At 37.4% G+C, this 27,976-nt stretch overlaps 1 protein-coding gene across 10 annotated transcripts; it reads right to left on the reverse strand.

Annotated features, from left to right (window-relative positions):
* Positions 1 to 59: 59 nt before the first annotated feature.
* On the reverse strand, positions 60 to 27,976 carry ALKBH2 (oxidoreductase, 2OG-Fe(II) oxygenase family protein). Of its 10 annotated transcripts, none has more exons than XR_016104861.1 (5): positions 27,508 to 27,955; positions 22,382 to 22,498; positions 22,079 to 22,268; positions 21,152 to 21,414; positions 60 to 259 (listed from the first exon to the last, which is right to left on the reverse strand). XR_016104861.1 is itself a non-coding variant. In XM_088964046.1 (5 exons), the coding sequence occupies exons 1-5, from the start codon at positions 27,742 to 27,744 to the stop codon at positions 131 to 133; spliced, it is 840 nt and encodes a 279-aa protein (XP_088820172.1). In that variant the 5' UTR covers positions 27,745 to 27,955; the 3' UTR covers positions 60 to 130. The 10 variants fall into 10 exon arrangements, 4 of the variants coding, with proteins under 4 accessions (XP_088820172.1, XP_088820171.1, XP_088820173.1 ...); XR_016104864.1 differs by having other exon boundaries at positions 21,152 to 21,393; positions 27,508 to 27,912; XM_088964046.1 differs by having other exon boundaries at positions 21,248 to 21,414.

A 27,976-nucleotide genomic window follows, 5' to 3' on the forward strand; every position in this document is an offset into this window, starting at 1 on the left:
TATGAAAAAATTATTGCTCCATTAACAATTTTGCTTAAGAAGAATGGTTGGGGATGGGATGAGTAAGCTAATTTGGCTTTCAATCAATTAAAGAAGATATGACAATTGCTCTAGTATTAGCATTGTTGGATTATACAAAGCCCCTTCTTGTTGAATGTGATGCAAGTGGAAGCGTGATTGGAGCAACCTTAATGCAAGAAGGACGTCCTCTAACCTTCATGAATCGGGCATTCCATGGAAAGAACCTTGCTTTGTCCACCTATGAGAAAGAGCTTTTAGCTATTGTGGTACTCATAAAAAATGTCATTCCTACCTATTAGGACATAAGTTCATTATGAGAACTGACCAAAGAAGCTTGAAATATCTCCTTGATCAAAGGGTAACCACACCTAATCAACAAAGATGGTTAAGCAAATTGATAGGGTTTGATTATAGCATTGAATATAAGAGGGGAAAGGAAAATGGTGTAGCTGATGCTTTTTTACACAGAGAGGAGGATGGATTGCTTTCTATATCTCTACCCTCAACCAGCTGGTTAGAGAGAATTAAGGAAGAAACATCTTAAAATAGTTTTCTACAATAGCTCATTAAAAAGATTCAAGAAGGAAATGTTGAGTCAAACAAGTTTACTTATAAGGATGGAGTGATTTGGAAGAGGGGAAGGTTGTTGGTAGTGTCCACATATAATTAGCGAAAGAAAATATTTAACGAGGTCATGCCACTCCAATTGGAGGGCATTCTGAGTACCAATCAATTGTGTAGAGATTGAGATCATCATTTTATTTGTAGGGGTACTACAAAGATGTTAAACAATGGGTTAAGGAGTGCAAAATTTGTCAAAAGAATAAAGGGGAGAATGTGCCTTTACTTGAATTATTACAACCTCTCCCCATACCTGACCATATATGGAGGGATATCTCTATGGGTTTTGTTGATGGATTGCCCATGTCAAACCACAAGTCAGTTATTCTAGCGGTTGCAGATAGGCTATCCAAGTATGCCCACTTCATCTCCCTTTCCCACCCCTATACAACACAAGTTGCAAAAGTGTTTATTAATGAGGTCTTTAGACTTCATGGAATGTCCAACAACGTTGTAAGTGATAGATGTACTATATTTATTAGCAATTTTTGGATGGAATTATTCAAAATCCAAGGAGTTTCTCTCAACATGAGTTCAATATACCATCCTTAGTCTGATGGTCAAATAGGGGTGCTTGGAAACCTATTTACGTTGCTTTGTAGGACACCATCGTCAAACATGGACTAATGGTTGCCTCTAGCTAAGTGGTGGTACAATACTAGCTAGTAGTTATCATTCAGCTATTAAGATGAATCCTTTCTAGGTAGTTTATAGGGTGGTTCCACCTACTTTGATAACATACAACACAAATTTTAGCAGTAGAAGATGAACTCAAAATAGGGACAGGTTCTCGGACACATTTATAGAAAACTTGACTTATGCTCAAGATAGATTGAAGAAACAAGTAGATAAGTACAAATATGAGTGTGGGTTCCAAATTGAAGAGTGTTTCCTTGCGTCTGCAACCATATCAGTAGGACTTCATAACATCAAGGTCAATGAAGTTGGTTGCCAGGTATTATGGACCTTATAAAAATTTGCAAAGAATTGGAAAAGTTGCTTATTAATTGGTCGGATCTACCAACAACTTGCAAATTACACCCTGTTTTTCATGTATTTTGGTTGAAGAAAGAGGTTGGAGAGTATGTTGCTAGCCCTAATCTACCTCTGCTTACACAGAAGAGAACCCTGCATCCCTTTCCTGAATTTATAATGGACTATTGCATGGTAAAGAGAGATAACTGAGTTGTCACTAATTTTTCTTATATGAATGGAAGGAACTACAACACAGAAAAACAGGAAGAAACAAAACCACAAACATCAAATAAACAAATGAATGCCAAATTAGCATCGTTTAGGTGGGGGTCAAAAATGTCGTAAGGTGCCTTAGATTCACCAATCTATTCATAGCACAATTTGTTTCTTTGAACACATGCATGTACCTAATGCTAAGATTATTGTAGCATCGCATGACGTGGCAATCCTTGATGAAGTTGTTGATATTCCATGGAGGTTCCAACTTACCATAGAGGCAGTTGATGATAAGGCTTGAATCACCCTCGATGATGGACTTAAGCCGGGGAAACTTGCACGCAATTTCGTGAGCTTCAATGCTGGCCCAAGCCTCAGCTTCATTTATCAAACATTTTCCTATGTCCCTGCAATTGGTCCAAGCGGTCTAACCAAATTCATCCCTCATAATGGATCCTATGGCACCTTTGTCATTCATCCTATGTAAGGCATCAAAGTTTATTTTAATCTCATTGCTTCCTGGTTTAACCTATCCAATAGCTAATTTCGTCTTCTATTTTATTGCTTGATCTATGTAGGAGATCTTAAGATACTCACAAATATGATTTTTTTTCACCGATTATATTGGGGGATCAATTTTTATTATTGAAGGTATTTTCCATTTCTCCTTTTCTATATATTCCAGAGAATAAACCCTACCTTTTCCAATCCAAAGTCATGCATATTTTCCATTGCATTAACTCAAATCCTATCCCACCAATCCATTATCAATTCATTAGGATTAGGGGTAAAGCTAGTTTTTCCTATAGTCTCCCATATTTGTTTCGATTCTTGATAGTACAGAAACAAGTGTTCTGTATCTTCTTCCTATCCATAGAAGGGTAGTCGACATCTGCTCTTAGCCCCCAGTTTCTTAGCCTTGTGTTTGTTACAATCATCCTATTTAAAAACAGATATAGGAGGAAAATAATCATTTGAGGGCAAATCAATTTCCATAGTTTGCCCAATCTTCCATCCATATTATTATGGTTCAGCTCATCTTCCATTAGTTGATAAGCTGTCTTCATTGAAAAGTTACATTTGGGATAAAGTTTCCAAATCATGGTATCACATTGATCCTTAAGAGGGATGGGGATAGCTCCGCTTTTTTTTCCATAGGTTTCAGGGGAGTAGTTCCAATATTTTTTATTCATATTCCATGTCTTTAAGTCATTAATGACATCACTCACAACTAGGTTTTGGTTATGTTCGCTTGAAATCCCAATATTTTCCAGTGGAGAGTTCCCCACCCACATCATTCCAGAAATTAATAAACTAACCATTTTCCAATTTCCAACCAACCCCTTTTTTAGGATATCTCTATTTTCTAATATTCTCCTCCAAGCCCAAGAAATGCTCTTTTGGGGTTTACTTGCCGGAAAACTTCACTCTTCATATATTTATTCTTGACTATTTTAACCCATAGATTATTTGGTTGGGCTTGCATATTGTGTCCCATCTAACTAATCTTATCTTCTGTTTTTATAGGAAGTTTCTTTGCTTCTTTTCCAAAGTTTCTACCATCAATTTAAGAAACTTGAAGGACCTCATTAAGAATTGTGGCATCATTGCAACAAAAACCTTGAGAAGGGTGACTCTTCCTACTAGAGAGAGGGAGTTTCTCTTCCATCATGTCAGCTTCTTGTTTACATTGTCCTCTATTTTTTAAAAGTTTCTTTGGTTACTCTTCCCTCAATGATTGGGGCCCTTAGGTAGTTTTTTTTTTTCTTTTCAATTGGAATTTTTAGAACTTTGGAGAGGACTTTTTGAATCCTTTTGTGGATATTTTTAGAGAAGAAGATACTGGATTTTGCAAAATTCAGTTTTTGGCCCGAGGCTCCGGTATATATCTCCATGGTTTCATTAATTCTCAAGGCATTATCAATATTTGCCTTCACAAAGATAATGCAATCATCAACAAATTGAAGAATTTGGACTATTTGTCCACATCTCGATGTTTTAAACCCTAAAATTTCCTTGTTTTGATGGTCCTTGCTTATAAACCTATAGAGGGATTCACTACACAAAACAAAGATGTACAGGAAATTTGTTAATGTTACATAGACTGATTGGTCTGAATTTATCAGTGTTACATAACCTGATTTACCGTAACTTTATTAATAGTGTTACGTAAACTGATTGGTCAGTGGAATCAGGGTTGTTAATCTTTGGGTTTAGTACTATAAATGTTTTGTTTAGATCTTTGGTCATTCAAACTGAGTGGAAGAAAGCTTTCACAATGTCCTCTTCTGACTTCCCAATGATTGGCTTCTATTTTTTTGAAAAAATAAACATTTAAGCCATCAGGCCCAAGTGCTTTAGTATCTCCTATAGAGTTAACCGCATTCACATATCTCATCTGTGGTCACCTCTTTTATGAGAGAGCTGTTTTGACCCTATATGATTACCTCTAATTCTGCAATCACTTTATCTGAGTGTATCAGTACACTCCCTTGAATCTTTCTTCAAACTTCTTAACAAAAAGTTCTTTAATTTCAATCACTCCCTCCACCCAATAACCATCATCATCCTTAATTTTGTGAATATGGTTTCTATTCCTTCTTATTAAAGGTATGAAAAAATTTCGTATTCTTGTCTCCATGTCTCAACCATTCTATTCTTGATCTTTAAGCCCAAAACATTTCTTCCTTGTATAGGATTTTGTTGAGTTGTTTTTGTAGAGCAATTTCTTTATTTATGAGATCCCTTATGTCTTTATTCTCAACAAGTTCTTCTTAGACAATTTTTAGTTGATTCATTATATTTTTTTTTTCAAATATATTACCATATTTTTGTTCATTCCAATTTCTGGTTTCACTAACTGTGTGATTTCTCTTATAAATTGTTGGCCCTTTGAGCCTGTATCCCTTTTCGTCCATGTTGGCCCCTAAAGGCTCCTATTTGGGGAGCATAGACAAAGGAACACATCCATCTAATATTTGTATCGCAATTGAGAACAAGACAATGGATCATTCTTTCAATAGAGCAGATGATGTCTACATTACATGGATCATTTTTCCAAAACAACCAAATTCCACCTGAATATCCTACTCGATTAATAACAAACCACTGATCGAAGTTCAGTCTACTAGCAAACTTTCCTACATCAAAAGATTGAACCCTTGTTTTTAACATTGCAACAATAGCTGGGCGATTGCTACACACTAAGTCTCCTACTTGTCGAAGGCTGGGTCTTCCCCCCCCCCCCTAACATTCCATGTGAGTAACTTCATTGGGATTCAACTCAATCAATTCTGGACACATTTCCCTCATCATGTAGGCAATTTCTTTTCCTTTTGGTACGATAACTCTAGTCATTGATGCAACTTGGGAGCATTACGAGGAAATTCAAGCTCAATATCCTGAGGATTGTCTTGCGGGCAAAGCTCCAAATAACGGGGAGGGAATGCTGTAGATCATCCTTCGCTGAGTCGGTTTCCTATGAGAAATGATTCATTGAGCTAGATCCTTCATTATTACTAAAAGATTTAATGATTGAATAAATTAAAGGAGCAATTAGTGGGATTGTTTTCTTTTATTTATAGAAGCTATGTAATAAAATTGTAATAAAAGAGAAGAATGAAGGAAGAGATCTTTTTCCTTGGTCCCAATTTTCTGATGGTGTCATTCTCCCTTAGAATGAATTATTTTCCTTTAAACTCTTGAGAAATGAAAACTTTCACCATAACTCAGGGAAGAGTGGAAAAGCAGCTTCCCAATCTCAACAGGTTGGTGAAGAGTCATATAACATAAAATGTAACAAGGATAGGATTTATCCCACCTTTAAATACGGAGGGTTTTCTCTGGCCTCCTCTTCAGTGAATTCCAACATTTAAGCTCCATAGAAGCTGAACTTAAGGAGATTTCAATTTACTGAAGAAAAATGACTAGATGAATTTAGAGATTCACCCCCAGAGTTTAGGTAAACCAAGTTGATTCTTGGTAATCTTCTGCTGTAATTAATCTGGTTTATTCATACATCAACATTTGTTGCTGTGGAGAATCAAATAGTTGTGTTCCAACAGCTCAGTTCTTTTTTCGCTTATTTAGTTGGACGCTAAATAAGATGAAATTTTACATTTTTACTGGATCTACTTGTTTTATATTTCTTCCTTTGTTTTCTCTTTTCATTGTGGTGTTTGCAGCGAGATTAAGGAATAAAGGATAGAACTAGAAGGCGCTTTTGCTGACCTTCTACTGTGAGATGTCTAATACTATCTAATATGTACAAATGTTACCAATGGCAATAGCCAAAAGACAGTCTGACTCAATGAACATCACACTCCGATTCATAGTCAGCCAGATTAACAATTTCCAAAATTTCTCTCAACTCCCATTCAAAAACCCATGACTGATCCTCCCATTGCCACCACAAAAGAACATGTAGAAGAACAAGCAACACAGCCATAAGAAACATAATTCTGAGAAACAATAGCACAAGCACAACCTAAGACAATTCTCCGGTGGACAACAAGAAATATATCTATGACCTGCATCGCAATTAGCCATAGAATGATAGAAACAATCTCAGAAGCATACTGAATGGCAATATAAACTAAATATAATATTAACAAGGTGTAAAACCCAAATAGGGGAATTTTTTTTTCAAATTTTGAGAAATAAGAAAATTCCGAGCTTGCCAAACGTAATAGCAGCATACCATGACGCCCTTCAAAAACTTTCAGCAAATTCTCCGGTGGACAACAAGAAATATATATACGACCTGCATTGCAGTTAGCCATGCAACTTCCTCTTTTGAATGTTGACGCCCTTCAAAAACTCTGGTTCCTTTCACGCCAAACTACCCAAAACACAGCAGTAGGACAGGTGTTTCAAGCCACTCTTCCGGCCTTAAACCCTTCAACCAACAAGCAAACATAAAGCTCTTCACATCAGCTGGACAGCACAACTTTGTCCCAAACAAGTCCAGAATATTCCCCCAAATCCAGTGTGTGAACTCACGGTGAATCAGGAGGTGATTAGAGGTTTCTGTACTTCTGTTGCACAGGGGACAACTTTCATCCTGCACTTGAATGCCCCTCCTGACAAGGATATCTCTGGTCTGAATTCTGTTCAGCACCACAAAGCACACAAAGAATGATACCTTAGAAAGGACATTTCTTATCCAATTCTTACCCGAGAAAGCAGAAGGCTCCTCCCTTGTCAATCTGTTATAGAAAGATCTGACAGAAAATTCCTGAAATTTCAAACTTCCATTTCCTTCAGTCCTCAGTTCCATTTAATCTGACATATAAAGACTGCAGCAAGCTTTAGCTCCCAATCATTCAGATTTCACCGCAAAAGGGGATTCCATACCAATACTCCATTCTGCCATTCCATATAATTAGCCACTGCTGCATTCTTGTCCACTGCTATCTCAAAAAGAGCAGGAAATCTGTCCTTTAGCAGGCCACCTTCACACCAGAAGCCCTTCCAGAAGAGAACCCTTTGACCATTCCCAACCTCATACTTTATTCCTTTTAAGAACTGAGAATCAATTTTTTGAATTGCCTTCCATACTGAGCAACCATATGAGAATCTAGAGTTCTCAGTCCCCCAATCTCTTGCTGTAGGACCATACTCTGAAACTAGCTTCCTCCACAAACTGTTCGGCTGATCATTATACCTCTGAGGCCATTTCCCAAGCATTGCCATATTTACTTCCCTTAGTTTTCTGATGCCCAGACCTCCAAGATTTTTGGGTCTGCAGGCTGACTTCCACTCATAGTTGTCAAGGCTGGTCACCTAGGCGACGGAATTTGAAAGTATAAAATAAATATTCCTACCCCTCTTAAGCTACTTTATTGGTTTTTTATACTAACCAACATACCTGTATGCTAGCTATTAGCAATAAAATCCTTTGAATAAAACATAAAATGCCATAGCTAGCATCCAGGCCAACAAAAATGGGGGAGTGCAGATAAGAAACGAGAAAAATAAGGGGGCGGAGCCCCTGTTTCGTTCCCAACATAAGTTGTCCAAGAGGACGATGTGGACTGTGTTTAAGGGGGTGGAGACCCTGTTTCAGGCTAAAAAAATGGAGGATTATTAAAAGTAAGAAAGGAATACACTGTGATTTTAGGAAGGAAGAGGCAGAGCCCCTGTTTCATCCCAAAAATATTTCTAGAAACGTAACTGGAGGTCTTGGACTACATGGACTAAGAAACTTCTCAGTCATCGCTTTCTCTTCTCAGCTCTAGGTTCAAAACTTAAAGTCTCAAACCCAAAGAAACTTTCATAGTTTTGATATAAAAGAGAATTACTTTAATAAAAAAATGATATCATACAGCAGGGTGTATTCTAATAAAATAAAATAAACCAATAAAATGATATAATACATATCCACATTCAAAAAAATAATATAATATATAGATATGGGTGAGCGCCTAATACAAAAACACCTTGGCGTTGGGCGAGGCAACTTCTAAAAATCGCCTAGTCACCTAGGCATCGCCTTGACAATTATGCTTCCACTTCACCAAATGACATTTATTTTCCTCCTTCAACCTCTCCACAAAAAGTCCCTCGTCTTTTTCTCCAAAAGAGCTGCAGTTTTCACTGGGATTGGGAACACAGATATGTAATTGACTGGCAGAGAAGAGAGCACACTTTTAATCAAAGTAACTTTCCCACCTTTTGACAGATACTTGGTCTTCCAGGATGCCAGCCACTTCTCCACCATTTCTGAAATAGAATTCTAGATGCCCTTCGATCTGCAGTTATCTCCCAGTGGCAAACCCAGGTATTTGGTAGGCAGAGACCCAATTTTGCAACCCCAATTCTTAGTCCACACCTCCACATTTTCAACTGACCTGATAGCCAATAACTCAGTCTTAAAGGTGTTAATGTGAAGGCTGGTAATTACCTCAAACCATCTCAGAATTGCTTTAACCATTTCTAGCTGGTCCCAAGAAGTATCACAGAAAAAACAGGGTATCGTCTGCAAATTGTAGGAGGGGAACCTCTACCTGATCGCCTCCTACTTTAAAACTTTCCAGCATCCCTCCCGAACAAGCTCTCTCCACCAATTTGGAGAGGGGTGGAGAGGGCCTCAGTCACACAGATAAACAGAAAATGAGACAGGGGATCCCCCTGCCTTAAGCCTCTTGAGTTTCTAAAAATCACGCAAGAAACCCCATTCACCAACACTGAGAAAGGAGTGGATACGCATACTTTTATCCAGTTCCTCCACTTCTCCCCAAAGTTCATCCCTTTTAATATATAGTCCAAGAAATTCCAATTTACATGGTCATAAGCCTTCTCCGTGTCTACTTTACAGAGTAACCCAACTTTTCCACTCTTCTTCCTTGAATCTATTAGCTCATTCGCGATAAGAACCCCATCCACAATCAGCCTTCCTCCAATAAAAGCTCCCTGGGAAAAAGATGTCGGCATGTTTAAGACTTTTGTCATTCTGTTAGCCAACAGTTTGGCTAAAATTGTATATACACTTCCAACAAGACTGATAGGTCTGAAATCAGTTAGTTTTACTGCCCCCTTTTTAAAATTTACAACTTGACCAAAAAGACTTTGGAAAACAAAATTAAAGCAGTTTCAATTCTCTCAGATTTTGCAAACAAAAGATGAGACAAAATGGGCACTTCTAGAAATCCTAACTCCATGAATTTTCCCCTCAGACTCAGCCTCGGTCAATAAGAGAGACCTTCTATGGCAAGGATAATCGAGTAAGGAGTGAAAGGGTCCCCTTGCTCTAGGCTTCAAGAACAACAATGAGATAGTAGAAGGCCTAATTCTTGCCTTTCTCCTCATATGTGCTTCTCATGCAGGGTTTGTGGCAAAATTCTTTCCCATTTATTTATCTCTTACACTTTTGTACATTGCATTTGGGAGTATTAGTGTTCTTTTTTTGGTTGCAAGTGGGATCCCCCTCAACTTCTTTGAGGAAACCAAAGAAAAGAAGGGGGATCTTTTTGGAGAGCTGCAAAGGCGGCAGTAGTTTGGATTGTTTGGGAAGAGAGAAATGGAAGAATTTTCAATGAAAAGAGTAGATCATTGGAAGAGGTAATAGACAGCATATAGATAAAGGTTGCGGTTTGGGAAAAAACCTTGGAAAGTTTCCAGATCTTCTCTGTCAATGATTTAATAAGAACCTGAACCAAGGTGGCACAATCTTCTAGAGAAAAAGATAAGGATGGATTGGAAACTTCCAGAAGGCAACAAGCTAAAACTGAACTTTGATGGAAGCTCATTTGGAAACCCAGGTTTGGCAATAGGAGATGTATTCAGGAACTTTGAAAGCAGAATAATGGCTTTATACTCAGGGCCTATTGGAATGGGAAACTCTTTGAAATCTGAACTGATGGCTTTATTTCAAGGTGTATGATTAGCAAAACAATTGGGGTATAGACAGGTGGAGGTGGAAGGTGACTCAAAACTAATTATCTCATGGGTGAGTTGTAACAGCAGATATATCTCGTGGACTCTAAGACATGCTTTTAGGGAGGTGGATGATGCAGAACCACCACCTGTTACAAGAAATTAGAAGAAAGAAGACAAGAGAGGAAGTTTGAAAAAGGATATGAAAGACTTCTATTTCTCAAAAACATAATGTCATACAGCCCTAAAATAATGTTTATTTATAAGAAACTTAGAACTTAAAATTACAATTAAGTCCCTACCAAATATGGAAGTCTCACTTAACCCCCTCTCAATGAAAATTACAAATAGCCCCCTTACTAAGAAGAAATTTTACAAATAAACCCAAATTGTGCATTAATCAAAGTAACCCTAAGCTAATGCATCTACGCCTAAAATAAGTACAAATTCTATGTGGTGCTTCAATCTCAAAGTGATCTCCATCAATTCTCCTCGATGGAAAAGAACTCTCCTCAGGAGAGGTAAAGAAATGATACTGCTCCAATAGATCTGGATCTAGGTGACAAAGTTCCTCTTCTGAAATCCAAGTAGCATTAGTATCAAGGTGACCTTTCCATTCACAAGATAATGTTGAAAACCACCTAGTCTGGAGGTGACAACTTCATCTTGGAGAATACTCTCGATCTGTTCGGCGTGTGAAGACTGAACTCCTGGTAGAATGGGTACAAGAACTAATGATGAAGCAATGCTGGTTGTGGGCACACCTACAAGTAGAGTAGGAGGCTCAAAGGTGCCTCGATAAGGAAATAAATCCTCTACATTGAAAGTTGAGCTAATTCCCATATCCAAAGGTAAATCAAGTTCATATGCATTAGGCCCTATCTTTCGGATGATGCAAAATGGGCCATTGGCTCAAGCATATAACTTTTTAAAGGAGTATTTTGGATACCGCTCGAGGCACACACAAACCATGACATAATCTCTTTCAGTGAATTCTTGATCTTTGTGATGTGCATTTGCAGCAAGTCTAGTTCTCATTACTTAAAGCAATTTTTCGTCTTATACTGGCATCAAGGTTTAAAATGTTGATGTCGATGGAAATGTCGCTTACCAAAATATAGGACATATATTGGAAATGTCGAGGGGAAATATTGTAAAAATTAGAGACATTGAGGAAATATTATGAAATACGTGGAAATATGCAATGATATTTTGTAAAATGATACAAGAAGCATTAATGCATATTTCTAGACTATTATCTTATTCCCAACCATTATATAAAGCTAAGAAACTAAGATCAATAACAAATTAGTAAAATGATGAATTACTGATTTATTATGCATTTTGATGCTTTTACAAGGTTATCCAATAATTTCTTTTTTTTTTATTTTAGTTCTAATTTATTATAAATTTTAATATATTTATTTCACACTAGTAAATAGAAATACATTTATTCTGATTTTTTAAATATTAAAGTTACAATACATTATGTTTTATTATAAATTTAATAAATTGATTCTCCTTTTTGTAGTATTAAGATTATGATAAATTCTGATTTCTTATAAAACTTAATGAATTTATTATGATTTTTAATACTAGATTTATAATAAATTATGATTTAGTATAACATTTAATAAATTTATTCTGATTTTTATATTAAATTTAGAATATGATTTATTATAAAATTTAATAAACATTTTCTGATTATAATGAATATTTTAAAAATACTAACTAGTTAATATTTTATTACTTGAAAATTATTTTATGTTTTATATTATAAAGTAATTAATTTATTCTTTTGTTTTTATTTTTTGTTAATTCTTTTTTATAAATATTTTATTTGAAATATTAAATAGAAATTATTAATGGAATAATTTATATTAATATACTGTATTATATTAATATAATATACTAATATATTATATTATTAATGTACATTAGTCGACATCCTGTCGACATAATAGGAAAAACTATCTTTTTTTTTGGTTATTTGGACCGATTTGGTCGACATTTCTGAAATCTAGGAAATGTCGACCGAAATAATGTAATTTTTATATTACCATCCATTTTCGTGTCGGTGAGCCTCAACATCAACATATGTCAGGCGACATTAGCAAAATGTCGCAACATTTGAAACCATGACTGGCATGCAAATCGCGGATATGTTGGGCAAAAGAATCAGCAGAAGTAGAAGTACGAGCATTAAGAGGCAAGGGAACAAGGTCAATAGGTGTACGAGGGGTAAAGCCATGGACAATCTCAAAAGGTGTTTTGCTGGTTGATCGATTGACTGAATTATTATAAGCAAATTCTGCAATGGGCAACACCGAGTCCCAACTACCTATGTGCTCACCAACTAGACATCTAAGTAAATCTCCTAAACTTCGGTTAACAACCTCAGTTTGACCATCAGTCTGTGGGTGAAAAGCAATTGAGAATTTCAACTTGGTACCCGTGAGTTTGCATAATGTTTTCCAAAAATAACTGGAAAACATAACATCCCTATCAGACACAATTGAAGTAGACAAAACCATGGAGCCTAACAATTTACCTAAAAAATAGTTTGGCCACATTTGAGGCATCATAGGTTTTATGGCAAGGGAGAAAATGGGCCATTTTAGAAAACCTATCCACGACCACAAGGATGGAATCATGTCCTCTAGCTGTTCTAGGTAAAGGACTGTGGGGTATAGGTAAAGGTGTGTATAAGCTTGTGTTCCTTTTTTGGGCTTTAGCTAGTTGACGTGCTCAACATTGAGACACAACTCTAGTAGCATCCCTCTTTAAAGATGGCCAATGAAATCTATCCTCAACAAGAGCAATAGTTTTATCTCAACCAAAGTGACCAGCTATTCCTCCGACATGTAACTCCCATATTAAAAAGTCTCACAACGAGGTACGAGGAACACACAGTTTAGATCCTCTAAATAGGTAACCATCATGAATCACAAAATCCACATAATCGTGTCGATTACCACTCTACACATCATGGAAAATGATACCAAATTTTGGGCAAGAAGGGTACTCGTCTTTCAACTTTTCAAACCTATCACATTGATGTTGGTTTGTTCTCAACACCTGCACGATGTCGTAGGACAAATGTATATTCTTGAATAAATTCAATCTACCTAGCATGTCTAGCATTGAGATTACGTTGTGAAAGCAAATACCTCAAAACCTGATGGTCAGAATATAATACAAATTCTTGAGGTAATAAATAATGCCTCTAGTGTCGGAGTGCTTGCACCACTGCATAAAACTCCTTATCATAAGTGGAATATTTGTGTTTAGCCTCGGTGAGCTTCTCACTAAAATATGCAATTGGATGGCCCTCCTGGCTTAGAACACCCCCAATTCCAACTCCGGATGCATCACATGCTACCTCAAAATCCTTATTAAAATTAAGAAGTTGGAGAACAGGTGCTCAATCATTTTCTTTTTTATCTCTTTGAATGCCCTAGAAGCAAATGGGGTCCATTGAAATTCCCTTTTCTTAATACAGTCGGTAATAGGAGCCATAATGGAGCTGAATCCTCTAATAAATCGCCTATAGAATGTAGCTAATCCATGGCAACTACGAACTTCAGTAATGGATGTGGGTTCTGGCCAATCTCTAATGGCTTTCACTTTAGAAGAATCTACAGCTGCACCTTTGGTAGACACAACAAATCCTAGAAAAATGACCTCTGACTGCATAAAATGACATTTCTTCAAATTCATATATAATTTTTCAATTGGAAGTGTCTCAAGAACTTGCCTAAGGTGATTGAGATGCTCTTCTTTAGAACGGCTGTAGACTAATATGTCATCAAAATAGACCACCAAGAATTTTCCAATTAAGGGCCATAAAATTTGAGTCATAAATCTCATAAAAGTACTAGGTGCATTAGTCGAGCCAAAGGGCATTACTAGCCAATCATAGAGCCCATTCTTTGTTTAAAAAGCAGTCTTCCATTTATCATCAATTCTAATCTGGATCTGGTGATATCCACTTCGAAGATCAATCTTAGAAAACCATTGTGCACTAGCCATGTGATCCAACATATCATGAAGTTGAGGTATCAAAAATCTATATTTAACCATGATCTTATTGATTGCACGACTATCAATACACATTCTCCAAGATCCAACTTTCTTAGGAGTTAATAAGGCTGGCAACAGCACAAGGACTTAAACTCTCATGAATAAAACCTCTTTCTAAAAGTTCATCCACTTGTTGCAATTCAGCATGCTCCTTAGGGATCATCCTATAATGCGGGAGGTTAGGCAATTGAGATCTCAAGACCAAGTCAATGGCATGTTGAATGTCCCTCAAGGGTGGTAATTCATTTGGCAATTCTTCTGGGGCCACATCCTGGAGCTCTTTCAATAGGGTTGCAATCTCATGTGAATTTATAGTTGATTCTACGGAAGCAACCCTAGCATCTTCTTTGGCCACAACAAATAAAATTAAACCTGACTCTACCTTCCCTTTCAAATTCTTTTTGAGTTAGAATGCACAAAGGTTTCCTTTTCGGAGGGTCAATCGGGAAGACCTTTTTAGATTTATCCTTCTTAGATGGTTTGGCTAGTTTCACAAGAATAGATTTGCCATTGTGCTTGATGATGTATGTATTTGATCGACCATAATGGGTAACATTCATATCATATAACCATGGATGCCCTAGCAAGACATGAGCAACATCCATAGGCAGAACATTGCACCAGATCTTTTCTAAATAATCACCCATTTGGATGGGAACCAAACACCTCTCAGTTATGGGTAAAGAAGTCTTATCTACCCAAGCTACTCTATATGGTTGTGGGTGTGGTTCAGGTTTGAGCTTCATTCTTGATACAGCAAATTTGGATACGACATTCATGGAACTGCCACCATCAATGACAACTTTGCACACAGCATCCCCACATTTGTAATAGACTTGAAAATGGCTAGTGTGCCTCCAGTCATCTGTCTTAGGAGTGGACAGAATACACCTCATAACACTAGGGTGATGATCATCAATACAACCTTGGTCCTCTTCAAATTCAGTGTCAGAGGGCTCCTCTAAAGACTCAACAACTTGATCAACATCTTCACCATCAAAAGACTCTTCTACATCTGTGCCTATGGTTAAAGTTTGAATTGGACAACATGCAGAAACATGTCCATTATCATGACAACTAAAACATTGAATGTCAGATCCTTTTTGTTGTGAACTAACAATAGTGTTAGTGTCATTTCTCTGAATAGAATTGTTACTACCACTAGACATCGTTGGTTCTGGTTGTGTAGGCCTATTGGTCCTCTGAAAGGACACTGATCTAGACACGGTTTTGGGTGCTTGGGTCTCTATAGCTTAGGAAGACATACGACAAAAGGTAGACAACCTTTGGAACTTTTCAAGCTCTAAGACCTTATGGTAAGCCTCTTCTATGGTGTTAGGAGAATGCAAGTTCAATTTCCCTTTTTAGTTCAGGTCTTAAGCCATTAATGAACTTGGTGAGAGTTACCCATTGTTCTTCCCTTATATCACATTTCATAGATAAATCCTTAAATAGGTTAAGATAATCGGTCACACTTAATGATCCTTGTCTCAAATGCATCCATTGCTCCAATAGCTGCCTTTTATAATATGTGGGAAAATATTTTCCCTTCAATTTAGCTTTCATTTCAGCTCACAAAGTGATAAGTGTCTCACCTAAACGCTCAATGTCTCGTTGGGCCCCTTGCCATTATTGCTTATTAGACCCTACTAGCTTTATCTTAGTAAAGCAAACGTGTTGGGTATCAGACATGTTATACCAATCAAACTAGTCTTCCATATCTGCTAACCAATCTAAGGAAGCACTAGGGTCTAACCTGCCATCATAACTAGAAACATCTACCTTGACCTTTGTGATTTCACCATCCTCAAGGAAATCTCTTCGGTCATCTTGGATCTAGCATTGACAACGTGGAGGAAATCTATCCTAATGTCTATCATGATACTGCCTATATCTAGGATAATCCTCAAGGTCACTCTCTAGGAATCCATCATCATCAGCTAGTTCTTGTGGGTTGTTGGTATGGTATCCACTACCTAACACCCTATAAGATTGCACGCGAGTATGTTCCAAGTTTGGAGCTTGACTCTCCCTACCCATATTCATTCGTGGTTGATGGATCCTAGTAGTTGGGGTTGGAAGAATGCCCAGTTGTTGAACACTAGAACCTAGGGATTGACCATTTCGATAATTCAGCATTGGTAACCATGATGATAGGGAATTAAGGAAGGGTTAATGGAATGAAAGTAAAAGGATGCAATGCCAATATAGACAAAATATCACAAATAATTAATCAAAATTCTAAACTAATGCAAGGCACTCTTAGAAATAAAAAATTCTGAAAAGAAACTATGGATGTGAGATACACATAGGAAATAAGAAATAAGTGGTTTTTTTTTAAAGAAAGAAAGGCACACAATAATAGGTTATTGATGGAAAGATGGGTATATATGTATTTTCAGCTTTTGCAAAACTGCTAAGGACCTTATTGCACTAACCAACTTATTCAATAGATAAGGAATTAATCCAAACACAAATGGAGAAGATATACCTTTTCGAAGTCCTTAAATTACCTATTCAACCTGTGAGGTGTTTCATGGAATTTTGGCCAGAACTGAATACACAATTCTTGGACTGGTGACCTCTAGCTTTTGGATTCAGCTACAAACACTTTTGTGGTTCTCGTGAAGGGACACGTGCTGTTGGCTACTAGCAATGTTGAAGACGAAGGCCTTTGGGTTTCGTAGTATGATGTGATTATGAGTCAGTTTGCAAAGACTAAAGGCAGCAATTTCCCAACATTGTTTACAGCTCTGTTTCTACCCAAGAAGTTGTTTCAGCTGCCGCTACACTATGTTCTTTACTTTAAATTAGTGGCTGGGTTTGTGCAATACAAAGATAGGAGAGAGAGAGACGTTGCTGGCAGAGTCTTTTTTTAGCTTGGTTGCAGTAGAGAAAATAAAGAAAATAAAGGGAAGAAGGAATAAGAGAAGAAAAGGAAGAAGAGAATGAAGAAGGAAAATAGGGGGCGGTGCTGAATATATGAAACAGTAGGAAAGGAAGAGGGAGGAAAAGATAGGAGGAAGCAGCGAAAAGGGAGTAAGAAGAGGCTAGAAGACAAGAAGAAGAGAGGCAAAAGAAGTAGAGACAGCAAGAACAAGAAGACAAAGAGTGGAAGACGAGACAATAAGAACAAGAAGAGGAAGACTGGAAGAAGAGACAACAAGAACAAGAAGAGAAAAACTGGAAGAGGCAACAAGAACAAGAACAAAAAGACTAGAAGAAGAGGCAACAAGAACAAGAATGTAGACAACAAGACAAGGAGAAGAGAGTGGGTGAGATCACTACTGTTAAGGTTCTGTTATTGAAAACGGAATTTGGAAATAAGGAAAAGAAAGAAAGAAAGAAAAAAAGATTGAGAGGGAGAGAAAGAAACGGTGACTGTTGTGCAATTCGGTTGCAGAAAACAGTGTTGGGAGAGGAAAGGAATGAGAAAGAAGGTTGAAGCAAAGAAGAAGGAAAGAGACTAGAAGAGAGAATGATAAAAAAGAATAAGGAAATATAGAAAAGATGGAAACCACTGACCTCTCCTATTCAGTCGGTGGAAATAGAGGAGGAGGAAGGTGGCTGAGATGCTTTGGTTCAGACGTGAGCAGAAGGAACATGGAGCTGAGCTCTGAACGAGGATATGAAAGATTTCTATTTCTCAAAAACATAATGTCATACAGCCTTAACATAATGTGTATTTATAAGAAACCTAGAACTAAAAGTTATAATTAAGTCCCTACCAAATGTGAAAGTTTCACTTAACCCCCCCCCAATGAAAATTACAAATAGCCCCCTTACTAAGAAGAAATTTTACAATTAAACCCAAATTGTGCATTAATCAAAGTAACCCTAAGCTAATGTCGTCTACGCCTAAAATAAGTATGAATTCTGTGTGGTGCTTTAGTCTCAAAGTGATCTCCATCAGTGGAAAGTATTGCAAAGGACATAAACACTGAATTCAAATGAGTGAGAAGGACTGCAAATGGATGGCTGGCTGACTCCCTTGCTAAGCAAGGGATCTTGAGGCAGCAATTGTTTTGGGCTTCTATGTATTTTTTGGTTGTTTTATAGGGTTGGCAGTCCTGTCAGCTGAATGTATAAATTTCATCTTTCTTTAATTTAATAAATTAATTTCTTCTGCTGATAAAAAGGAACAATGAGATGGTCCCATTTTTTTATCAATAACACTTTCATTAATTCATCAGTAGAAAATTTACAAGTGGAAAACAAACACACTTATCTTCCAAGAGTCACAAAGAACTTCAAGAAAGGAAAGAAGAAAATACAAAGATACAAGGACACTAACATTACAACTTAGCACAAAACAAGGAATCCCTTTCTGCCCCTTGTTTTGCTAAACCGTCAACTAGGGAATTAGCTGATCTCTTAATCCAACATGTCTTAATTTCCATCTCCCGCACCAGCCATTTGAATTTCCTCTTCTCATTGTTATACTTCCAAAGATCATTTTGTTCTTTGGTCAGCCACCCTATCACCACCTCTGAATCCCCTTCAATTATAAGTTTTTTGATGTTCAATTCCTTAGCTTTCCGGGCTCCTTCCATAACTGCACATATCTCAGCTCTAAGGGAGTCACCCACTCCAATTGGGCCTAAGAACATAGCTGAGATGACCCCATTTTCATCTCTAAAAACACCCCCGATCCCTGATTGTCCCGGGTTTCCCCTACTGCATCCATCAAAGTTTAATTTCAAGAATCCACTAGGGGCGGGGGGGTCCAAGCCACACTCATTACTGACTTGGTCTGCGTGCAACTTGCAATTTCACCCCACTTCCTCAACATGTCATCCACAATGTAATCTGTGAATATTTCCAGAGATTTCAGCCATTGTACCGCCCTAAACTGTATGATAGCCCTCAAATCTGTTGTCTCTCTCCGAGTTTCTGAGAATATCTTGGAGTTCCTTTCTTCCCACAGTGTCCAACATACTGCAACCCTTAGTCCTCTCCACATTGTCCCTCCCCTTTTTAATCGCCACCTGAAGAAGGAGGGGGCGAAAAGGCCCTGCATATCTGATGGGGGATTCCAACTGCATCCAAATAAGGATAAAGCCCAATCCCACAATGACCTCGCGAAGTGGCACGACAACATTAGGTGAAAACCAGTCTCCCCATCTGCTTTACACAGAACACACCACTGAGGTGACAAGCAAGTATTGGGTCTCTTCTTTTGGAGTAGATCACCAGTGTTGATTCTTTCCAGATAGGCTTACAACGAAAACTACCAACCCTAGGAGGTATAGCTCTGCACCAAACCTCACCAACAGGAAAAGGGGATAGGGTAGGACTGGTGGACTAACTTAAAACTTTGAAAAACGAAGCACAAGAGAAAATGCCATTGGGGTTAGGTGTCCAAATTCTAGAATCCGCCCTAATGGGGTCTAAGACAACGTTATCAAGAAGTGCAAGAAGGCTCGAAATACAGTCGAAGTTTGAATCCCTCAAATCCCTTCTTAGACTCAAGTTCCACCCAATCCCAGAAGTGGAAGAGGACAGGGTGGTGAAAGACGAGATCGGCTCATTTTTCAAATCAAAAAGAGTGTACAAAGACGGAAATTGATCATTTAGAGGGGCACTCCCCACCTAGGTTTGTTCCCAAAATTTTATGGAGTTACCGGAAATCAAGTCATACTTGATATTAGGAATGAAAACTGGAGGCAGGTCATGAATGGCTTTCCAAGGAGAGTTGCTTGTGATCCTAGCTCTGATTCCAGCGTCCCATCCGTTGTGCTCCAGCCCATGAATACTTGCCATTATTCTAGCCCATAGCTTCTCCTTCTCCATAGGAAACCTCCACAGCCACTTCCCCAGCAGAGTCAGATTCCTTCTCCTAATACTCCCAAGCCCCAAACCACCACACGACTTACTCCTGCACACTATTTCCCAGCTAACTCTATGATCCCTCTTCTCTTCTCCCGACTCCCACAGGAAATCCCTCATTAACTTCTCTAAACTGTTAGCAACCTTCACTGGGATTTTAAACACCAACATGAAAAAGATGGGTAAGTTAGCAAGCGTGGCCTTAATTAATGTAATTCTCCCGCCAAGAGAGAGGTAATTCTTTTTCCAGGATACCAATCTTTTTTCAAACCTTTCCATCACCGGGTTCCAGAAGCTCTCTCTCTTGGGATTATCACCTAATGGTAATCCTAAATAGTTCAGAGGCCACCCCGTGACTTCACACCCCAGCACTTCAACACTCTCCTTGATCTCTCCCATGGTCCCATTCCAACCTATCACATGCCTTAGGGGCTGTTTGGTAATAGCTGAAATTTCTTAACCGAAAGACTGTTATTTGTCTTTTACTTAGGGCTGCAAATGGATCGGATTGGATTCGGTAAGTGCATATCCGATCCAATGCGTTAAGAAAATCCAACTGATCCAAATCCGATAAGGATCTGTCGGATTTTCAAAAGCATGAATTCGAATTCGAATGTATTATATAATATCTATATAATAGAATATATAATATTTCATAATTAACGGATCGGATTGGGTCACAGCGGATTGGATCAGCCAATATCCGAATTCAATCCGTTAAGTTAACAGATCGGCTTTTTCGATTCGATCCGATTTGTTAGGATCAAGAGGGATATCCAAATCCACCTCTTAAAGGATCGGTATCGGATTCGAATTGGATCTGATCCGACTTATTTGCAGCCCTACTTTTACTTAAAACAACCCAGAGTTTGTGATTGAAAAGAATCATAATTACTTAAACAAGCCTTTCTCCTATTGTTTGCCTCTCTTTTTCAGAGTAGAACAGAAAGAATACAAGAGTAAAGGAAATAAAACAACTGAATTGCATGGAATTTAGCACATTCTCAGGATTTCACTTGTAACTAGTTACCTATTGCACAAACCATCTAGGCATGGACATCTTGAAGTTTCTCTAGATATTTTCTGCCCATCAAAGTACACATCTGAAGGTGAGGTTGATCCTTACAGCATCAGCATGGGCACGCTTTGGCACTGAGTGCAGCCAATCCCGTTGGGTGTTGCCTCTCATAACCAACAATGACCCGTGCTTGAGCATAAAAGAATGCTGATCAGAATGTTTATTCTGCCTTGGTTTCTTACTTGCTGGTTCCCCTGCACATCTAATAGCTGGTACTGCATAAGAGAAAAGAAATACAATCCATTTAATTGTAGGTAGTTACCTTCATTCAAGGAAAAACCAATTTTCCAAATGAAAAAACATGTTGATGGAGCTAGACATGATATTGAGCTATGTCCAAAACCTAGAGAGAAATTGTACTCATTTTTTGAAATAATAGGTTGCTCTTGGATTCCAAAATCTAATGAAATACTTTACCAATTCTTCAAAAAGGAAAAAAAAAAGAAAGAAAGAACCAAATGCTAAGGGATAGAAGTACATTACAATTTGGTCATATCCCATCCAAAAACAGATAAATGTGAGATGGTGGGCATATTTATGAGTTATGATGGGTTAAAGGTATCATGAACACTGTTTTTACTAGCACTGCTGCATATTTTCTCTGTCTACTATTGTGATATTTACTTGTTAATATGTAAGGGAGTCATTTATGGCAATGGAATTATTTGGTTGTTGGGGTTTAGAATTACCCTCTTGGTTATTGATTCAGTATTTCAGATTAAAACTATGGGAATATGCACAGAGAAGCGGAAAGGATTAAAACTATGGCATGGACTGATTAGATAGCGCAATATGACCTAAATGTGATCATAGATACAGTAAGGATTCAGTTATAATTACAAGTACAAATACTAAACAAGTGAAGACTCTAGTTCATGCCTTGGGTGATTTTGCTGGTTCTCTTCTTCAATAAGAACTCCCGCTCACATCCGAAGGAAACTGAAGCAATCTCAGGGGTTGGCCCATAAAACTTCTCATCATCAGAGTGCCAAGCAACGTAATCAGATCCACACTTGTATCTGTTCAGGAGCAGGCTATTAAAATTACTCCCTGGTAGAGCTTCATGAACCTTCACAATAAACAAGTGAAAGCATAGGTAAGTAAAAGAGAAAAAGATAGCTAGATTGTTACAATAATACTGAAAAATGCAGTACTTAGGCAATTGTGTTTAAGTGTTCTTACTGCAGCCAAGATGTTTTTAAGTGGTGGATAATCATCCCAAGAATAAGCATGTGGCTGATATCCACTGTAACAAAGTTCTGGCAACCCTTCACTGGCAATATAGCATGTGTCTCTAGGCTGCAGAGAATGAAATATCCTCATATGTCAACTTCCATGAAAAGGTTTAAGAAACAAAATATTGGGATATCCTATGAGAACTACAAATGCCTCATGGAAACTAAAGGAATTTAGGAACTCCAACCTTGTCGTCAAGATGGTCCCTAGAACTCTTGATATCAAGTTTTGCAACAGTATCCTGTTATATCTCCCCTCTAGCCATATCACAGTATTAAAATAAGATTGACAACCATTGCCATTACTATTTGCAACACTTACCACCACTCATATCATAAATTTTGGCAAGTCCAAATGGGCAGCCTAGACGATGCAGGAGCTAATGAATCAAGTCTAGGATATTTTGAGCTTTTAAGTATTCTTGCATTTTTGGTCAATAGTACTCTCATTTTCTTTTTGATCAGTAACAATCAACTTTTATAAAAATGTGAACAGGATGTACAACTTATACAGAATTACAAAATAGAATGTAACAATCAACTTTCTTTTGATCAGTAACAATCAACTTTTACATCAGCTCCCCCCATGAAATCTCTCACCAAAAAAAATCAGTTTGATTTACTCCTTGCCTTGCGGAGACATCAGCCATACAGTTCGCAGTTCTAGGAACCCATTGGACTGTAACATTCAACTCCTTTGCCAGTGATTTGATTTTCCCTAGGATAGTACTCTCATAATTTTTCAATAGCCATTTTTTATTATTTAAGTACTAATGATTTTCCTAGTTACATTGGCAGTTCATTTTCCTATTTACATTAGGAACGGTTTTCCTAGTTGGATTAGTAGTTATTTTAGTGAAAATTATGTTAGTAGGTTAGAGTCATAGTTTTAAGTGAGGATTTGTCATATTCTTAAATTAGGAATTATCTTATTGAGTTGTAAGTCAAAGCCCTAATAGTCAACTAGAATTTGTCCTATTCCTAGTTAGTTTGTTTGTGGTGTTTCTGAGTTGGTTCCAAAGTACGACAACAAGGGAGAAGGGATGGTCAGGTCAACCTTCACCCTCTTCGCCTATAAATGTATGTATCTATGTAAGCCCTTTTTTTCCTACTAATATTGGAGTTATTCCGACACATTAAATGCAATGTTTTAAAAGGCGTGGGAGGCATATGCTTGGAGGCGCACCTCCAGGCGAGGCGCTCCCAAAACGCCCTGAGGCATATGCCAAAGGTGCTGACACCTTTGAGGCGTACGCCTCAAGTCCAAGAGGCATACACCTCAAGTGCAAGAGGTGTACGCCTCATGCGCTTTTTTCATAAGGCGTGCTAGAGGCGTACACCTCATGCGCCTCATTCACATCTTATATAAAAAGACAAGAAAAAAAAAAGAAAAAAGAAAAAAGAAAAGGAAAGGAAAGGAAAGGAAAGGAAAGGAAAGGGAAGGGAAGGGAAAGAAAAAGAAAGAGAAGAAAAAAAAAAGAGAGAAAAGGAAAGGAAAGAAAAGGAAAGGGAAGGGAAAAAAAGATAAGGGGAAAGAAAGTGGTAATGCATCTTTATATAAAAGATTTTATTAAAAATAAAGAAAAAATGTCATTAAAAATAAAGAATTTTTATTTTTCAACTAATGTTATGCATATTTATTCTTCTTGATATAAAAGATTTTTATTAAAAATAAAGAAAAAATGAGATCCCCCTTCCTCTTCATCCTCCTCCCCTTCCTCCACCTAACCCCCCTCCTCTTGGTGTTCGTGTCACACCTCCGCGTTTTAAAACATTGATTAAATGTTCTTATTTCTTCAAACTCTTGGTGTTGATGTCAAGTTGTTGATGCTGAGTCCAGTAAGTGTTATCCTCTTCCATCATCTTTCTTCTTTATGTTTGCTACTTTTAGATTATTTGCCTTAGAAATACCCAGTTCACACCTAGCAACCACGGATCCCATCCTCACTTCCTTGTTCATAACAAATCCCTCAAGGTACAACTAACCACACCCTTCAGCATATTTATAATTTTTCCCCTTTAATTTTCTTTGTTCAGAAATAACAAATTAATAAAAATAAACAAATGATAAAAAGAGATGAATGCTCTTGTTAAGAACAATACATGGAAACTAGTTGACCAGCCTGAGAGGTAGAAACTTGTTGGGTGCAAATGGGTGTCTACAGTGAAATATAATGTTGACGGTTTTGTAGAGAGATATAAGGCCAAATTGGTTGCAAAGGAATTCACACAAACTTATGTCATAAACTATATGGAAATCTTTGCATCAATTGCCAAGATGAACACTATTAGAGTCCTACTATCTATTGCTACAAATTTCTCATGGCCATTGTTTCAGATGGATATCAAGAATGCATTTCTCAATAGAAATTTGCAAGAGGAGGTGTACATGGAGTTACCCCCTGTTTTTTACAGTTCAGAAGCAGGAAATAAAGTTTGTCGGCTGAAGAAGGCTTTATATGGGCTGAAATAATCTCCAAGAGCCTAGTTTGATAGGTTTAGGCTGGCTTTGGAAAGGTTTGGTTACGTGCAGGCTCAGTCAGATCACACTCTCTTCTTTAAGAAGACAGACTCCTCCTTGGCCTTACTTGTTATCTATGTGGATGCATTGTGGTGACGGGAAGTGATATTAGTGAGATTGACTCTCTTAAGCGGCATCTTCACAAGGAATTTGAAGTGAAGGACTTGGGTGAATTGTGTTATTTCCTGGGAATTGAGGTAGCTCGATCTAAGCATGGCATTTTTATTTCTTAAAGAAAGTATGTTCTTGACTTATTGGAAGAAACTAGAAAGTTAGGTGTAAAGCCTACTGACACACCCATTGACTTGAACCATAAAACAAGTGCAGAAGGTGGAGAACTTCTTGAGGACAGGACTATGTAGGGGTAAGCATTTGGTTTATTCGGTTAAAAAACAACCCAAATAAACTGAAATTTTTAAAACCGAAATAAAAAAATGAAAACCGAAACCGAATTACAATAAAACCGAAATAACCAAACTGAAATTTTTTGTTCGGTTTTCAATTATTTCAATTAAAAACCGAATTTAATTAATATATATAATATTATATATTATAACCTATAATATATATTATGAAATTTCATTATAATATAATATATTAATATATAAATATATAGCATATTATATATTAAATGTTATATATTATATATTATATATTACATATTACATAATAAATTTTAGTTAATTCGATTTTTTCGGTTAACCAAATTACTAAATCTGAAAACCAAACCGAAAACTAAAATTCCTAAAAACTGAATTACCCAAAAACCAAAAAAACCGAAATCGAAACTTTCGATTTGGTAGTTCGGTTTTAATTGAATAATGCTCACCGTTAGGGCTACGTATCAAAGGTTGGTTGGGGAACTTCTTTATCTTTGCCTAACACAACCAGACATTTCATATGATGTCAGTGTTGTTAGTCAGCACATGCATTCTCCTACGACCACTCACTTTCTTGTGGTGGAAAGGATACTTGCTTACTTGAAGAGATAGAAGTATATATAGATGCTAATTGGGTTGGATGTATTGATGACAGAAGATCTACCTCTGGGTATTGTGCATTTGTAGGGGGAAACCTTGTTTCTTGGAGAAGCAAGAAACAAAATGTTGTTGCTCGCTCTAGTGTCGAAGCTGAATACAGGTCCATAGCCGATGGTGTTGCAGAAGTGTTATGGCTGAAATCTTTACTTAATGAGTTGGGGGTTGACTATGAGAAACCTCTGATGTTGTATTGTGATAATCAAGCTACAATTAACATTGCCCACAATCCAATACAACATGACAGGACTAAATATATCGAGGTGGACAGACATTTTATCCGAGAGCGAGTTGCATCTCAAGAAGTGTGTCTTCCCTATATTGCCTCAGACATGCAGCTAGCTGATCTCTTTACTAAAGCAGTACAAAAATCAAGTTGGAGACAGATTTACGCAAGTTGGGAATGACGAATATCTACTCCCAACTTGAGGGGGAGTGTAGAGATAGTTGATAGACTATTAGTGTGTGGTCCCAACCCCACACTTTATTCTACTGTTTATTTCTTTATGTTACAATTATGGTAGTTGGGCCAGTTGGACCATATTTATTTTCTTTCATTTTAAGTATGGGTATTAGAGTAACTCTACTTCTTGTAAAGTCATGAATATAAATAAGATTTAGTGGGGCGGCTTGAATGATCTAACCGCACCCTTTCTCTTCTTTATTCTCTTCTCTCTTCTCTCTTCTTCTTCTCTTTGAATCTAAAATGACTCCTTTTCTTCTCTCTAAATTACATCAGAAAACACATTCTTTTCTGGTTCTTTTATTCAAGTTTCCAATGTAGAGGGGGCAGAAAACAAAGTTTTGGCCGTAAAACAGCTAGAAATGTCTCTTATGGTGAAACAAACAGAGCCAAAGTGTAAAATGTAAATACCATTTTTTTATAAGTATGTAAAGACCAATATTTGGACAATGGTAAATATTGACGAGCATGAAGAATTTATACAAAATGCATTCCAAACAATGAGCCATATTCCAGTATAATCTTATAATTTACAGCCAAAACTTAAAAACTTTATGATCAAAACTGAACCTTGCCATTGCCCAGAAATATCATCCTTCACGACATAGTTAAATTTTTGCTCTCCCCCACGAACTCATCTCTCAAACCTATAACAAATTTTCTTCTCTTTGCTCCCTTTCTAACCATAAGCTGCTCACATAGCCACATTGAGGTGCATCAACAAATGAGGTATAGGTTGGACCCCATTCAAAAGGTGTCTGCTTCAAGTGAAACTGAAGTCATCGGCTAGGGCACATTGCACTACTAGGTTTCTTTATCAATCTGAAAACTAAATGAGCTATACAATTCCTAAACTACAAAACTCAGATTGAACTATTAAAAGAAGGTTGGGCGTGACGCGCCCCCGACATGATTACCACCAAAATCACATATGAAGAGTGAAAATTGGTAAAAGAGCAGCCAAAATAGATGAAACTGCCAAAAAATAAGTAACAGGAATGGCACTCTTTGAGTTTCTTTATGAAGAGATGCAAGGGGGGGCGCGAAGAAACCTGGATGCAAGATCGACCGAAGACACGAATCGAAGGTCTTGTCCATGGAATCTCTTTATTGAGGTAATGGAACCATTTCCAGGAATCATCAAACGAAAGAAACCGAGGTATGTAAATGACTTCACTTCCGTTACCCAAATCAAAAGTTTGCCTCTTTCGCGTCTCGCTGTCGCTGCTGCTGCTGCTAGGGTTAGAATTCCTCGCCTCCGATCCTACTTGACGCTTGAAGGAATTCATCGAAGACACGTAAGAGACAAGCGTCCGCGGGAGATTCAAAAATGTTTGTTTAGCACCATTCACAAACACAGACGGTCTACAGAAGTGACGGAACGCGAAATACCCTGCGAAAAATCGATCGACGGCCAGGATTCATCCCACCTGTACGGTGGGATCAGATTTCTGAGGAGGACTGAACTATAAAAACCTCTAATTTTTAATACAAATGATCGAGATTAAAGTATTTCAACTT

The sequence above is a fragment of the Nelumbo lutea genome, chromosome 1, assembly GCF_056320005.1.
Source record: "Nelumbo lutea isolate HS-2025 chromosome 1, American lotus-T2T, whole genome shotgun sequence".
NCBI lineage: Eukaryota > Viridiplantae > Streptophyta > Magnoliopsida > Proteales > Nelumbonaceae > Nelumbo > Nelumbo lutea.